Source organism: Nestor notabilis, unplaced genomic scaffold (assembly GCF_000696875.1).
Source record: "Nestor notabilis isolate BGI_N333 unplaced genomic scaffold, ASM69687v1 scaffold9449, whole genome shotgun sequence".
Taxonomy (NCBI): domain Eukaryota; kingdom Metazoa; phylum Chordata; class Aves; order Psittaciformes; family Psittacidae; genus Nestor; species Nestor notabilis.
This window is the reverse complement of record NW_009945012.1, coordinates 1-12,664: the sequence shown is the minus strand read 5'-3', so window position 1 is coordinate 12,664 and position 12,664 is coordinate 1. Positions and strand designations below refer to the sequence as shown.

General features: G+C 42.7%; 2 protein-coding genes across 2 annotated transcripts; one reads left to right on the top strand and one right to left on the bottom strand.

Annotated features, from left to right (window-relative positions):
• Positions 1-313: 313 nt before the first annotated feature.
• On the top strand, positions 314-4,983 carry LOC104412085 (cytoplasmic FMR1-interacting protein 1-like). Its single transcript, XM_010022683.1, has 6 exons — positions 314-358; positions 731-803; positions 1,882-1,976; positions 2,959-3,197; positions 3,730-3,877; positions 4,374-4,983. The coding sequence occupies exons 1-6, from the start codon at positions 314-316 to the stop codon at positions 4,536-4,538; spliced, it is 765 nt and encodes a 254-aa protein (XP_010020985.1). The 3' UTR covers positions 4,539-4,983.
• Positions 4,984-8,129: 3,146 nt separating this feature from the next.
• On the bottom strand, positions 8,130-11,694 carry LOC104412084 (magnesium transporter NIPA2-like). Its single transcript, XM_010022682.1, has 4 exons — positions 11,523-11,694; positions 10,670-10,760; positions 9,934-10,094; positions 8,130-9,084 (listed from the first exon to the last, which is right to left on the bottom strand). The coding sequence occupies exons 1-4, from the start codon at positions 11,686-11,688 to the stop codon at positions 8,447-8,449; spliced, it is 1,056 nt and encodes a 351-aa protein (XP_010020984.1). The 5' UTR covers positions 11,689-11,694; the 3' UTR covers positions 8,130-8,446.
• Positions 11,695-12,664: the final 970 nt, after the last annotated feature.

Genomic DNA, 12,664 nt, shown 5'->3' with positions numbered 1-12,664 from the left:
GAAAAGCATACGAGCCCTGGTACCCTGGCCTTGCCAAGGGTATGGCTGATGAACATCTCTTCTAGTACTGGTGCTGTGGGATTACAAATGAGCAGGACCTCTGCTCCAAAAACGAGGAGGGGGGCTCAGCAAAGTCATGTACCTGCTTCTGGTCATCTCTGCATTTTCTCTGCACATACATAGAGCAGCCAAGAACCAGGAGATGTCTGTCTCCCTTTCCCCATCCCTAAAGCTGTATGTACAGTACTTCCTGAGAGGTGGTTCACCACTGCTGTGTGTGTCTCAGCCCGCCTGGTGGGGAGATGCTCCCACCATGATAACAGGTTGTGGGAATAGCACTGGTAAAAATAACCAAGCGGTGAGTCATCTCCTTCTCCCCTCAGCTTGTCTGCGCAGGAGCTGTCTGCCGCTTTCACACCGAAATTACTCATTCTGCTTTAGTCTTTAATAAATACCCTGTCCTTTACAAACTGCCAGCTGAGGGTGGGAGGAGACCTGCTGGAGTCTGTTTGGGAATCCAAGGTAACCAGGTGAAATCGAATTGTCTTTGGGAGTGATCCCATGAGGAGAGCGAGGGCTCGGAGCAGCTCTGTGCAGTGGTGATGGAGGCTGGCTGCCCTCTGGTGTTCCTTTGGTGGTGTCAATACGCTTTTGGAAGCCCGCTTGGGGAATCTGGTGTGGTTTGGGGATTCTTTGGTCCTAAACGCCTCTCGTTTATTTTTTGTTCCAGTCCCTAGAGGAAGTGTGTGACCTATTGCATGCGGCGCCATTCCAAAATATACTGCCCAGAGTTCACGTCAAAGGTATTGGCTAAGTGAAAACACCTTCCTCGGGTAATGCTTTCTGCTTTTCTTGCCTGCTGCTGTGGTTTTGGTGACCATCCCCAGCCATCTTTTACAACAGCACTGTTAATTACAGGACAGAGGTAACACATTCAGGCCTGCCTGCCTGGCTGAAAAATACCTGCCTCTTAGCAAGTCTCAGTGCAAATATTGCAAGAGGAAGAGTAGGAACGCTGTGAAAGGGAAAAGTGGGATGGATACCCAGGGTGATATCACCCCTCTGTGGGGATATGGCTTGATCATACAGGGTATAGGAAGTCAGCAAGTAAGTAAATAAATACAAGTGCTCCCTGGTCCCAGTAGACTTTTGCATGCTTTTTTACTAAACTGGACGTGCAGTAGTGAATGTTTGCAGGATTGCTTCCTTTATATCTCCTTTCCTCATCCTTCATCATCAGAAAGTGAGCTCTGTCTCCTTTCCTCTATGTTTCCCGCTGCTGGAGCAGCTGATTAGTTCTACTCAAAGAAATCCCATCAGCTAAAAGTCTTTGAGAACATTTCCAGGCTCACCTTAGCTACTTTCATCTCTGCATAAAATGAACCAGGTCATTGTAAATAGCATTTTTCCATTTGCCAGAAAACATTTCCTACTTGCCAGTGACGAGGGGGTGCCAAGTGCTTTTTGTAAGCCTTGCTATATACAAGATTCCACCCTTGTTGTACCCCACCTTCTAGAGCCGTAAAGCATTTTATGTGTGATAAGGACGATTTAGTTGGATTAGTACAAGTGGGAGTCAAATATATTAGCAGCAGCAGCATAATAGAGCTTTATATTCTTTCTTGAATTTAGTTATTCCTTCTTTCTGTTTGCACATGCAATGCAACTTTCTGAAGTATTTATTTTTCTAAAGTATCTGAAGTATCTATTTTCTAAAAGCACATTGAAGGTTAACCAGCTTTTTAGAACTGAAATTACCCATAAAAGTCACATACCCAGCTTTTTTCTGCACTGAATAAAGATTGCGTGAAAATAAGAATTTTCTTGTTTAATTGAAATTTGTCAGTGCTCTCTCCATTTATTGATTTTATTTTTTTTCAGAGGGTGAAAGACTTGATGCTAAAATGAAGAGACTGGAATCAAAATATGCTCCACTACATTTGGTTCCTCTCATTGAAAGACTAGGCACACCCCAGGTAATCTCTCCCGTTTGTGTCCAAAGCAATTCAGTATATTTCTGAGCACTAGAAACCCTGTCCCTTCACACGTCGACTTCAACCTGCACATCCAGCTTGTTCACACAACAGGGTTTTTTCTAGATCCATGGATTAGGTAAAGCCGTTAAAGCTCAGAAGTTTAAAACATTTCAGAGCAGGGTGGAGGTGACACTGGAGGTTTTGGGGAAAATGCTGATTTGTATGTATGTTGCTGTGCGATACCCTGCTCAGTGTAAGGGCCAGCCTGGGAGGTCCTGGTGCAAATTCCACCAAAAGTAATCAGTTTTCTTGTGCATGTGTGCGTATGTTTTTAAACCAGTTTATTCCTCTTTCAGCCAGATGATTTGAAACTCTTGGAGAATGAGCTGTCATTGAGTTGAGCTCTTCTGGAAACAGTCACCAAAGAAAACATTCTTGAATGGCCTTTGCAGCTTCAGCACTATTTTCCTGTCTCTTGGTGGGGGTGGAGGTTACATTAATTCCCTGCTAACTGTAGCAGTTGACAAGCAATGGAGATGTGAACAGTAGAAACTCAAGAGTTTCAGGCTGCTTTTGTCATCATAGATCCTGCAGTTCAGTAGGTTCTGCTGCAGTACAGAGAGAGCTCACTGCAGCAGCACAAGCTGGGACAAGCCCTCACTGGCATTGTCTCCTGTGGAGTTTGTCTGAGCCTGTTTGTGCTCTTTTTGGAGCTTTTCCATCCCTAGCAGCAGCAGCCATGAGAGCACAGGCAGCAGCTACTGCCCATACTAACAGCAGAGCACTCAACTCTTTGGGTTTGCTTTCTGTCTCCATTCAGGCAAAGAATTCTTTAAACTTCCCTGAGGCTAGTCCAGGATCAGGATTACTGCAGTTGGTGTCACTCACTTTAAAGCCTGTCTGCTTGCAAAGACTTTTCAGTGTAGTCTTGTGGTCAGGTGGCTTTTACCAGGATTTTGCACTCTCTTTCTCTCCACCTTAGCAAATAGCAATCGCAAGGGAAGGGGACTTGCTGACCAAAGAACGCCTCTGCTGCGGTCTGTCCATGTTTGAGGTTATCCTCACGAGGATCCGCTCCTTCCTGGATGATCCCATCTGGCGTGGGCCACTGCCCAGCAACGGGGTGATGCATGTGGACGAGTGTGTGGAATTCCATCGCCTCTGGAGTGCCATGCAGTTCGTCTACTGCATCCCTGTGGGAACACACGAGTTCACTGTGGAGTACGTACCATCAGCTGCCAGCACTGCACCTACGGGCAAACAGGGCTTTGCTTGTCCTCCCTGGAACTGGATAGGGGGCCTAGAATGGAGCTGTTTGTCTGTCTGCAAGAGCTTAGTGCAGAAGCAAGGGAAAGTGCTGCCATCACTGGGGCTTATGAGTGGCTCATAATCACCCATGAACACAGATATTATTGTGTCTTTAATGAAAAAAACCCTCTGTTTAAGTATTGCCAGTGTATAATGAGCAATTCCGTGGCAAACAGGCCCTAGCACGTGTCTTTCAATAGTACCCATACTCCTACGGCCACTGAGCTTATATAGAATCATAGAAGTACAGAGTGGTTTGGGTTGGAAGAGACCTTAAAAGATCATCTAGTTCCAACTCCCCTGCCATGGGCAGGCGCACCTTCCACTGGACCAGGTTGCTTAAAGCCCCGTCCAACCTGGCCTTGAACCCTAACCATCTATGAGTCTATGATATGTTTCTGAACGTGTAGGTGAAACGTGGTTTACATGGCGTTTCCTGTTGCAGGCAGTGCTTTGGAGATGGTTTGCACTGGGCTGGCTGTATGATCATTGTGCTTCTGGGACAGCAGCGTCGCTTTGATGTATTGGATTTCTGCTACCACCTGTTGAAAGTCCAAAAGCACGATGGCAAAGACGAGGTTATAAAGAATGTGGTGAGTTGAAAATGTCTGCTGTGTGTTCGCTGCAGTGAGAAAGACAGCAATTAATCAGAGCTGTTTGTACTGGGATACAATGTGGATCCCAGTGGAATGTAGATCCCAGTAGAATGCAGACACTTTTTAGAATGAAATGCTGAAAATGAGGGCCCTGGGGTTTTTAGGAACAGAAGATTAAGGCATTAGTAGTGGAGTTTGAAGACTGGTTGGTGAGAATTCTGGTATCCTGAACACACGGGATTTTCTTACTGCTTGCCATCTTAAATGCATGCATTTAGATTATGGTAAGGCTGCTGTAAATTGCCCTGTTTTCTACAAAAAGCAGCTCTGCCAAAACCCAAAACGCACCTTGATTTTCACTGGATTAGCAGTGGAAGGGAGACGTTCAGAGCACTGCTGGGAGAGGTGAGGTAACAGCACTCGCTGCTTTTGTGGCTACGGCTTTTTATGTCCCAGGCTAATTCCCGTGTGTGTGTTTTCTTGATATTTGCAGCCTTTGAAGAAAATGGTTGAGAGAATTCGCAAGTTCCAGATTCTGAATGATGAAATAATTGCTATTTTGGACAAGTATTTGAAGTCCGGTGACGGAGAGAGCACACCCGTGGAACACGTGCGCTGCTTCCAGCCACCTATTCATCAGTCCCTCGCCAGCAACTAGACTTCCCACCTAACGACACTTTTTGCACCTCTTTAGGCTAAAAGTATGAGGAAGAAAAGCAACAAACAAACCCCACACCAACAGTTTTAAGGAAATCTCTCGTCTGCATTTTTCAGTTCGCCTGTGCCATCTGAGTGGTGCCCTGTCCCCTCCAGTCTCCAAGCACAGTAACTGTATACAATCCATACTTATTTTTCTAGACTAAAATTTTATACACTTTGATTAAAAACCTGTGACTAAAAGATTTTTGCAATCTCTTTGCATTCCTGTACCGAGGTGGCCATTTTAGGCTGGACTGGCATCGTTTTCCCCCGAAGGTATCAAAAAAATAGCTGTGGAGGATAAGAAACTGGGTTCTGTAGAAAAAAATCTGTAGAAATCAATTCCTAATTGTTTGTATTGGAGCATTAATTGCTTAATTAGCCTTTATTAAAAAGAAACAACAGACAAACTCCACTGGTGCTTTGTGAATAATTTTCATCTTCAGTTGATTATTTTGCCTCTTTGCAAAGCTGTTCTCCAAGATCAGTCATTCTGGAAATGAAGGCTAATTAAGGTGGTGGTTTCACAGTTACTTCACTGACTGATAATATTCTGATCTTTTTAACAGGCAATATTTGGATTAGTTAGAAAGGGGACTGTTTAATTTTTCTTAATGAGGACTTCTAACTCAGTTTGTATTTTGGTTGGTGATAGGTACCTGTGTACCAAAACACATGTTTACAAGCAGTGAGTAATTCTCGTTTACAAGAATCATGGCAACAGTGATCAGGTGTAATCTATCCCAGCACGTAAGCTCTGATGATGTTAATCATGATTTACTTCTGGGAAGTATTTGTTTAATTACACTTACTGTATTATGCAAACACTACATCAGTAAAACCGTTTGTAAAACTTTGCAGCTGTAAAAGTTGGATTTTAAAGCAACCACTTCAACCAGAAGCTGTAACTCCTGCTTACTTACTGCTGGGTCCTAGCACAGGAGCTTTTCAATCAGCTGTTACGATCAACCCTGGATCAGACACAGGCAAGTAATTGCATATTTCATGCAGGAGATGGATTTCTGGAGCTGCTATTTGTTTCTAACCTAGAGTGTCAAACCAAGAATGCACCCCTTTGAGAACCTGTTTTTCTCACTCTTCTTAGTTCAAGGTTAGGTTACAGCACCTCTTTTCTTCTGCTCAGCTCTTTTCACATGTTTGACTGGAACAGAATCGAGTCCAGTAACGGGTGGAAACACATGTCTGACAGAGTATGTGGGAGATGAGGAACATGTAGGTACTGCGGTGGCAGGGAATGGAGTTTTGAGGAAAGAAATTAACTGGATTTGCCAGGCAATCTGAAAGTAAGCTTCTGCTACCACGGGTTTCCCCAGGACATTGGTGCTTGAGAGCTGCTGTTCTGGAGCTGTCTCTACTGTGGCGAGCACACGCCAGGCTGCCCTGTGGAGGGGAGGCAGAAGTAGGAAATGCTTGTGCTTTGTTACACCGGCTTGTTGCAGGATTCCTTTTACAAGGTGCTTAACAGCCAGCTGTCTGTAAGAAACATCTTTTGTAGTTCTTACAAGACTCGTAGTCAACCAAATGGTTCCCTGTGCTTCAGGCCTCAATGAAGGCAATGAGCGACTTTCTGAATTTGTTGCTATCATCACTGGCTTATGGATGTCTCATGCACCCGAGGCTTTGGCTTGGCACTGTGGTGCAGAAATAGTTAATTAATCAAGCTGGACTTTTTAGTTAAAAACTAGCTGCAAATAACTAATCCTGATGTGAGTACAGCATGTTCTAATTCTTACCAGTTCACTTTCAGCAGTAAGAGAATTGGCCTCTAATGTCTTAAAACTGCTAGCATTCATACATAGCTTATGATTACTTTTCTCCTGTTAGTATTAATTTAAGAGAATTCAGACATTAGCCCTGTGAGAAGTTTGTTTCCTTTTTTTCAAAGGTAGGTTACTTTTTTTTCCAACAGGATTGTTAGACTTGAAGGGAGTTAAACCCTCTTCACCTGGTAAAACTTGTTCTATCCAAAATGAAGAATGTAGCAATGTGCCTAAAAGGTACAGTTTTTCATGTTTAATTATTTCTTATAAAAGAGTGGCACTGGAGACCAAAGTGCCTCTTACAACATAAAGTGACAGACTCCACTGTATGAAATTGCAACCTGCTGTTTGCACAGGCTCTCATTTTGGTACCAGAAGCGGCAGCCCAGAGTTCAGTGACTCCTTGGCCATTTGCTTTCCTCCCTGTCACCGTGCTCTTTGTGTAAGCAGCTGTGATGTTCTTTCTTTAAAAATCAAGTAAAAGTTCAAAATCCCATTTTTCAACCCAAATGTAAAGAACCTTTCTCTCGTTTGACACCTTCATCCCTCCTGAACGTACAAGATGTACCAAAGGAAGGTGGCATAGTTTGCCTCACAGTGGGAACTGTTTTTTTGTCGTGGTAATAATCTCAAATTATACTCATAAAAGGTAAGCACTTAAACTGACAACTTACAGCAGTAACTTGTTAGGTCTGTCCCAAATAAATTCTATGGTAGAAATGTTCTTGTAAAAACTGTATCACCAATTTTTATTCTCTGCTTCTGCAAACCTAAATTACCACCCACCTGCCTCACCCCTTTTTTAAGCAAGGACATTATGTTCCAATTTTTAGGCCTTTTTTAAAAACTTACGTATCACAGCCAGTAACTGTGCAAACAAAGCTGCACTTCTGCGAGTTCAAGCTATTACATCAGAATGACTGAGCAGCTCTACAGAGCCATTGCCACATGGCGCAACAGAGAGAGAGGGAAAGCTTGGGCTTGCTTATTCTGCCTGGAGAAGAGGGCTCCAAGGCAACCTTCTGGCAGCCTTCTAGTACCTAAAGAGAGCTGGAGAGGGCCTTCTTACAAGGGCATGTAGTGATAGGACAAGGGGGGAATGGCTTTGAACTAACAGAAGGGAGATTTAGGTCATATATGTAAGGAGGAAGTTCTTCACTGTGGAGGTGGTGAAGCACTAGAAGGGGTTGTCTAGAGAAGCTGTGGCTGCCCCATCCCTGGCAGTGTTCAGGTCTAGGCTGGATGAGGCTTTGAGCAACCCAGCCTAGTGGAAGGTGTCCCTAATCATGGCAGGCAGGTTGGAACTATATACTCTCTACTGTCCCTTCCACCCCAGTTGACTCTATGATTTTATGACAGGACCACACCTCTTTTACAGAAGAGGGAGCAGTTCTGGGGTTTTTTTTTTGGTTGGGGGTGGACAGGGATAAATTCTCAGGAGGTACCGTAGCCTCATCTATCTTAAGCAGAGCAGAAGCTCCTGCCTTCTTGTTGCTGCCAGCAGCCAGTTACTCTGATTTGGTCAGGAGCAAGGTGAGCTTTGGTAAGATGTAAATCCTGCAAGTGGAGAACACAGCTTTAGTGAAGCAGTATTTCAAAGGATTATTGTTGCTTGGTTGTAGTTTTCCCTTTCTTCTTCTACAACTGGGACGAGCAGTTGCTGCAGCTCTTGTTTTTAGTGTGTTAGCAGTCAGTATTCAGTCAGGGCATAAGTACAAAGGATCCAGGGTCACTGCAGTCTTTTTACCACCAATGCAGAAATAAAGCAATTTATTTTTGATAAAACTGTCATTAGTGCAATACATCTTGGAACAGAAGAATGAAATGAAAGTATTTACACATAACTTAAGCAACAAATCCAACTGTGGTCTGAGGTCATTTTAGTATTTTTTTAAAGTAAAAATAAGGCAAATAAAAACCCTCCTGTGTTCTTTACCCAAACTAATCAAACTTAAAAATTAACGATTGTCTACACATACTGTTAAAAAGTACATGATTTTCCAGACAAGCTCAGGCGTTTCACAGCAGAAAAAAAATATTCCAGAGTTACAGAATTGTTCTCTTCTTAAGTAACACGTAGCTATTTTCAGAAGGCTGACAGACTTCCATTTCTCCTGGCTGAGAGGCTCTCAGTGGACTGCATTTCACCTAGACAGGCCGAACTCTCTTCATCATGATTAAAGCAGTCATATGTGCTCAGCAAAGTCCCATTTGCTGCTCTGTCATCTTTCCTCAAAGAGACGGGCAGATTTGCCAGGGTGAAATTCACATCTTTGAAGGCATGCAATAGAAAGATCCCCACAATAATAGTCAGGAAGCCACTGAAGGTGCCAATAATGTCATCTGCCGCCATGTGTTGCCATTCCTTGAAAAGGATGGCAGAACAAGTTAAAACAGATGTTGTAAAGATTACATAATATATTGGAGTCACTATCGAAGTGTTGAATATATCCAGAGCCCTGTTTAAATAGTTGATCTGCGTGCTCACACACACAATAAGGCTTAGCAGCAGAATCCAAAACAAGGGATGGTTCAGCACTGGTTTTCCTGCAAAGAGTTCCTTTATAGCGATGCCCAAACCTTTTACACAGGAGACTGATAATGCTCCAATTACAGAGCAAATTGTTATGTACACGAGAATGTTGGTCTGTCCATGGCGAGGTCCCACCACAAATATTAGAATTAAAGACACAATGACAACAACAGTTGCGAAGACCACAAAACCTGGGTTTGGGGGAAAAAAATAAGTCTTGTTATTTATGCACACTGTCAAAAGCATCTTAGAGGTACCAAGAAAATACTCATTAACAATGCAAAGAGCTCAGCTTAAACAGAAGCGTCCAGGTTGTTTCTCATTACTCCTCCAACATCGAAGTTAAAACAATTTAAAGCGAGCTAGCTGAAAGGAGACAAACCCAGGCGTGCTGTCTGTCAGCAAGATGACAACAGCATTAGATTGCTGAATGCCTTACATACACAGCCTCACCAAGGAGTAGATGCCACTGGGTACAGGCTTGTGTCTGAGTGCTTTGTAGGGAGGCACATTTTGGCAGGCTGCTATGTTCACTGGCAGCTTTCCAATAATCAGGTCATTCCTTAAGATCAGCTTTTAAATCTATGTGCTGCTTATTTCCTCATGTTTAACATGGGAATCATCTTTGCTTATATAGTATTTTGCAGATGTGTATCTGTGAGCACCTCATCTTTCATGTAAACATAGGAGCTAGTCTCCAGGATTACACTTCTCAGCAGACACCACAGCATTTTAAGGGTAGTTCAATTTGGCCTTAGAGACTGACACACTTCAATCAAAATGTGTAGAAGTTGTGTTTATCCAACTGTGCTGCTGCATTTGTTCAAACTGTCATCTCTGGTTCACATCAAGACATTCTGCTCAAGGCCAGACAACTTCACTGGCATCGTACAAAGCGCCTTATGGAATTATGTCACAGAATTCAAATCTCTGCTTCATTTGAACAACATGGGCTATCTCCCTGGAACATGAAAGCAACAGTAATGAAGCTGTAATAAAGAAATGATTGGCTGCGTACATACCAAGCCAGCATCTCTTACCTGGATCACCTAGTTTGTGGGACATTTCATTCAAGGTTTCTACTTCCTCTTCTTGTGGAGCATGAATTACCATCACAGTTGATCCCAGTATACTTAGCAAACACCCTATTTTTCCATGTAGGTTAAGTTTTTCATTTAAAATGAAGGATGACAGAATGGCACTAAGAAGAAAATGAAATGCACCAGCAAACATGGAATTAGTAATCTCTTATTCATTTGCTCATCAGCTTAGAGGTTGCTTGGACTATACAGGTCACTTGCATATACAATGTGCAGATTAAGAATACCTACAGTTGATTTCCTATCTCAAGATACTTGCTATGGACAGAACTACCCACCAATATTTGGCATCTCTCCCCAGAACATCTACTTTTATGCTGCCTACTAAAAAAAAAAAATATGTATCTAAGCACTTGTAAAAATAATTTTTTAATGACAAAAATCTTAATTCTGCTTCAGAATTAAAATACTACTCTGTTGTACACAACATGGATTTGAAATACAGAAGATGATAGCTTCTCACAGATTGAGGCATAGCTGCATTCCTAGAACCCTTTTACAGCATAGTCATTTCCCATTTGGAGAAACCTAAAGTTACTCCTGCTGGTTTTAAGCACTCTTTGTTTATTGTTAAGAACAAAACACATTTATTCCAGCACAGTTCAGTAGCATAGTAATAAATAAGTATTTTACTTCTCTCTCTGAAGTCACACTGCTTTCCATTTGGGTTTCTTACCTTACAAGAACACTGAGAGCTCCTAAAGGAGTCACTAATGTAGCTGGTGCAAAAGCATAGGCAGCAAAGTTGGCTACTTCGCCAGCTCCCACTGTGGAGTGATAATAATGACAATCAAAAAAAGGTGTTAGACTGTCTTACACAACCCACCTGGGAATGAGTGCAAGTGTTTTGGAGATGCAAGTATGTAGTCAGGGAACAATGGAACATGCTCATTATAGTGTTTAACTAACAGTACCAGCAGAACACACCCCTCAACCCCTGCCATTAATTTAAAAAGAAAAAAAAAAAGGCTGGGGGACTACAACAGGTATTACAATTAATTCAGCCAAATTAGAAGGTGTTTTATTTTGGTGTCTACATTGTAGCTCCCCAGCCTGCCAACATGACTCATGAATTTCCACATGGGGACGTCTGCAATAACAGGATACAGGGCAATGAATACACTAAGCCATAGTTACCTGAACACAACGAGTAAGTTGAGAGTTAAAGCAATGAACAAATGAAAGTTCAGAAAATCGACATCATCCCAGAATATGCTTCCCTCTAAAAAATCCTGTGTATGTAGGCACTTCTCTACTAAGGTAAGAACCAGAATGCATATGCTAGTGAAGAGATAGAGGAAAACCGAATGCCTCCTTAGTTCCACTGCCCAAAGAGGGCAGTTAATGAAAGAACTTCTGGTGTTACAGAAGTTCTATTAAAATTGTAAGAGCTGAACCCACCAAATCACAGTTAGCATTACCATACACTACAGAACCCCTATCTCACTTCTGTTTTGTCACCACTGCTGTCATCTGTGGAATAGTTATTTACTTAAATTACATAATGCAGATTATATTTTGATACTTACTTGAAAGAAGTCCAGCCCACCACAGCCACTCCTTAAGGTATGCATGACCACCTTGACCTAATATTGAAAGAATGCTTGTTACTCCATTAAAAACATACATGGATAAACAGTAAGCCGCATCACTGGTAACGCAGCTATAACATACTTGCAGTCCCTTAAAAACCATGGGCAGCCTTTTGATACTTAGGTTTCACAATTAGAGGGGTTGAAAACAAAGCATCTTCAATTTCTGAAGTGAATATGCCTCCTACAGCCTACTTTGAAGACCAGTTCTTTTATTTCTTTTGTATTAGAAATGGCACTGATGACCATATCTGCATGACCCTGAAAAACAGTTCTTTTAACTCATGGTAACATTATGAAAAGCCATATGTCTCTTACCAGACCACTACCTTGAGGAAATTACGTGTGGTTTATGTGGTTGATTACAGGTACAAACATGTGAAATGTAGTCACATTTCCCCATTCCGAACCAGGAAGTATCAAATACGTATCTCAACCACATCTTTCAGTTTAAAACCATTGTCCCCTGTCCTGTCACTACAGACCCTGGTAAAAAAAAAAAACAACAAAGCAACCAAGAAAAAAACCTCTCCATCTTTCTTTTAAGCCTCCTTTATGTATCGAAAGACCACAATAAGGTCTCCCTGGAGCCTTCTCTTCTCCAGGCTGGACAACCATAACTCTTTCAGCCTTTCCTCACAGAAGACGCGCTCCAGCCTTCTGATCTTTTTTGTGGCCTCCTTCTCGACTCACTCCAACAGGCCCACTTCCTTCTTATGTTGGAGGCCCCAGAGCTAAACACAGTACTACTATTACTGGTGGGGTCTCACTAGAGCAGAGAGGGAGATTCTTTTGATGCAGCCGAGGATATGGCTGGATTTCTGGGCTATGAATGCACATTGCCAGGTCGTGTCAAATTTTTCACCCACCAGTACCCCCAAATCCTTCTCCCCAGGGGTACTCTCAATCCCTTCATCCTCCAGCCTGTAATGATCCTGGAGATTGCCCTGACCGAGCTGCAAGACCTTACTCTTGGCCTTGCTGAATTTCACGAGATTTGCATGGGCCAACTCTTCAAGCCTATCAAGGTTCCACTGCAATCCCACTGTATGCCGACAACACCAAGCTGTGTGGCTCGG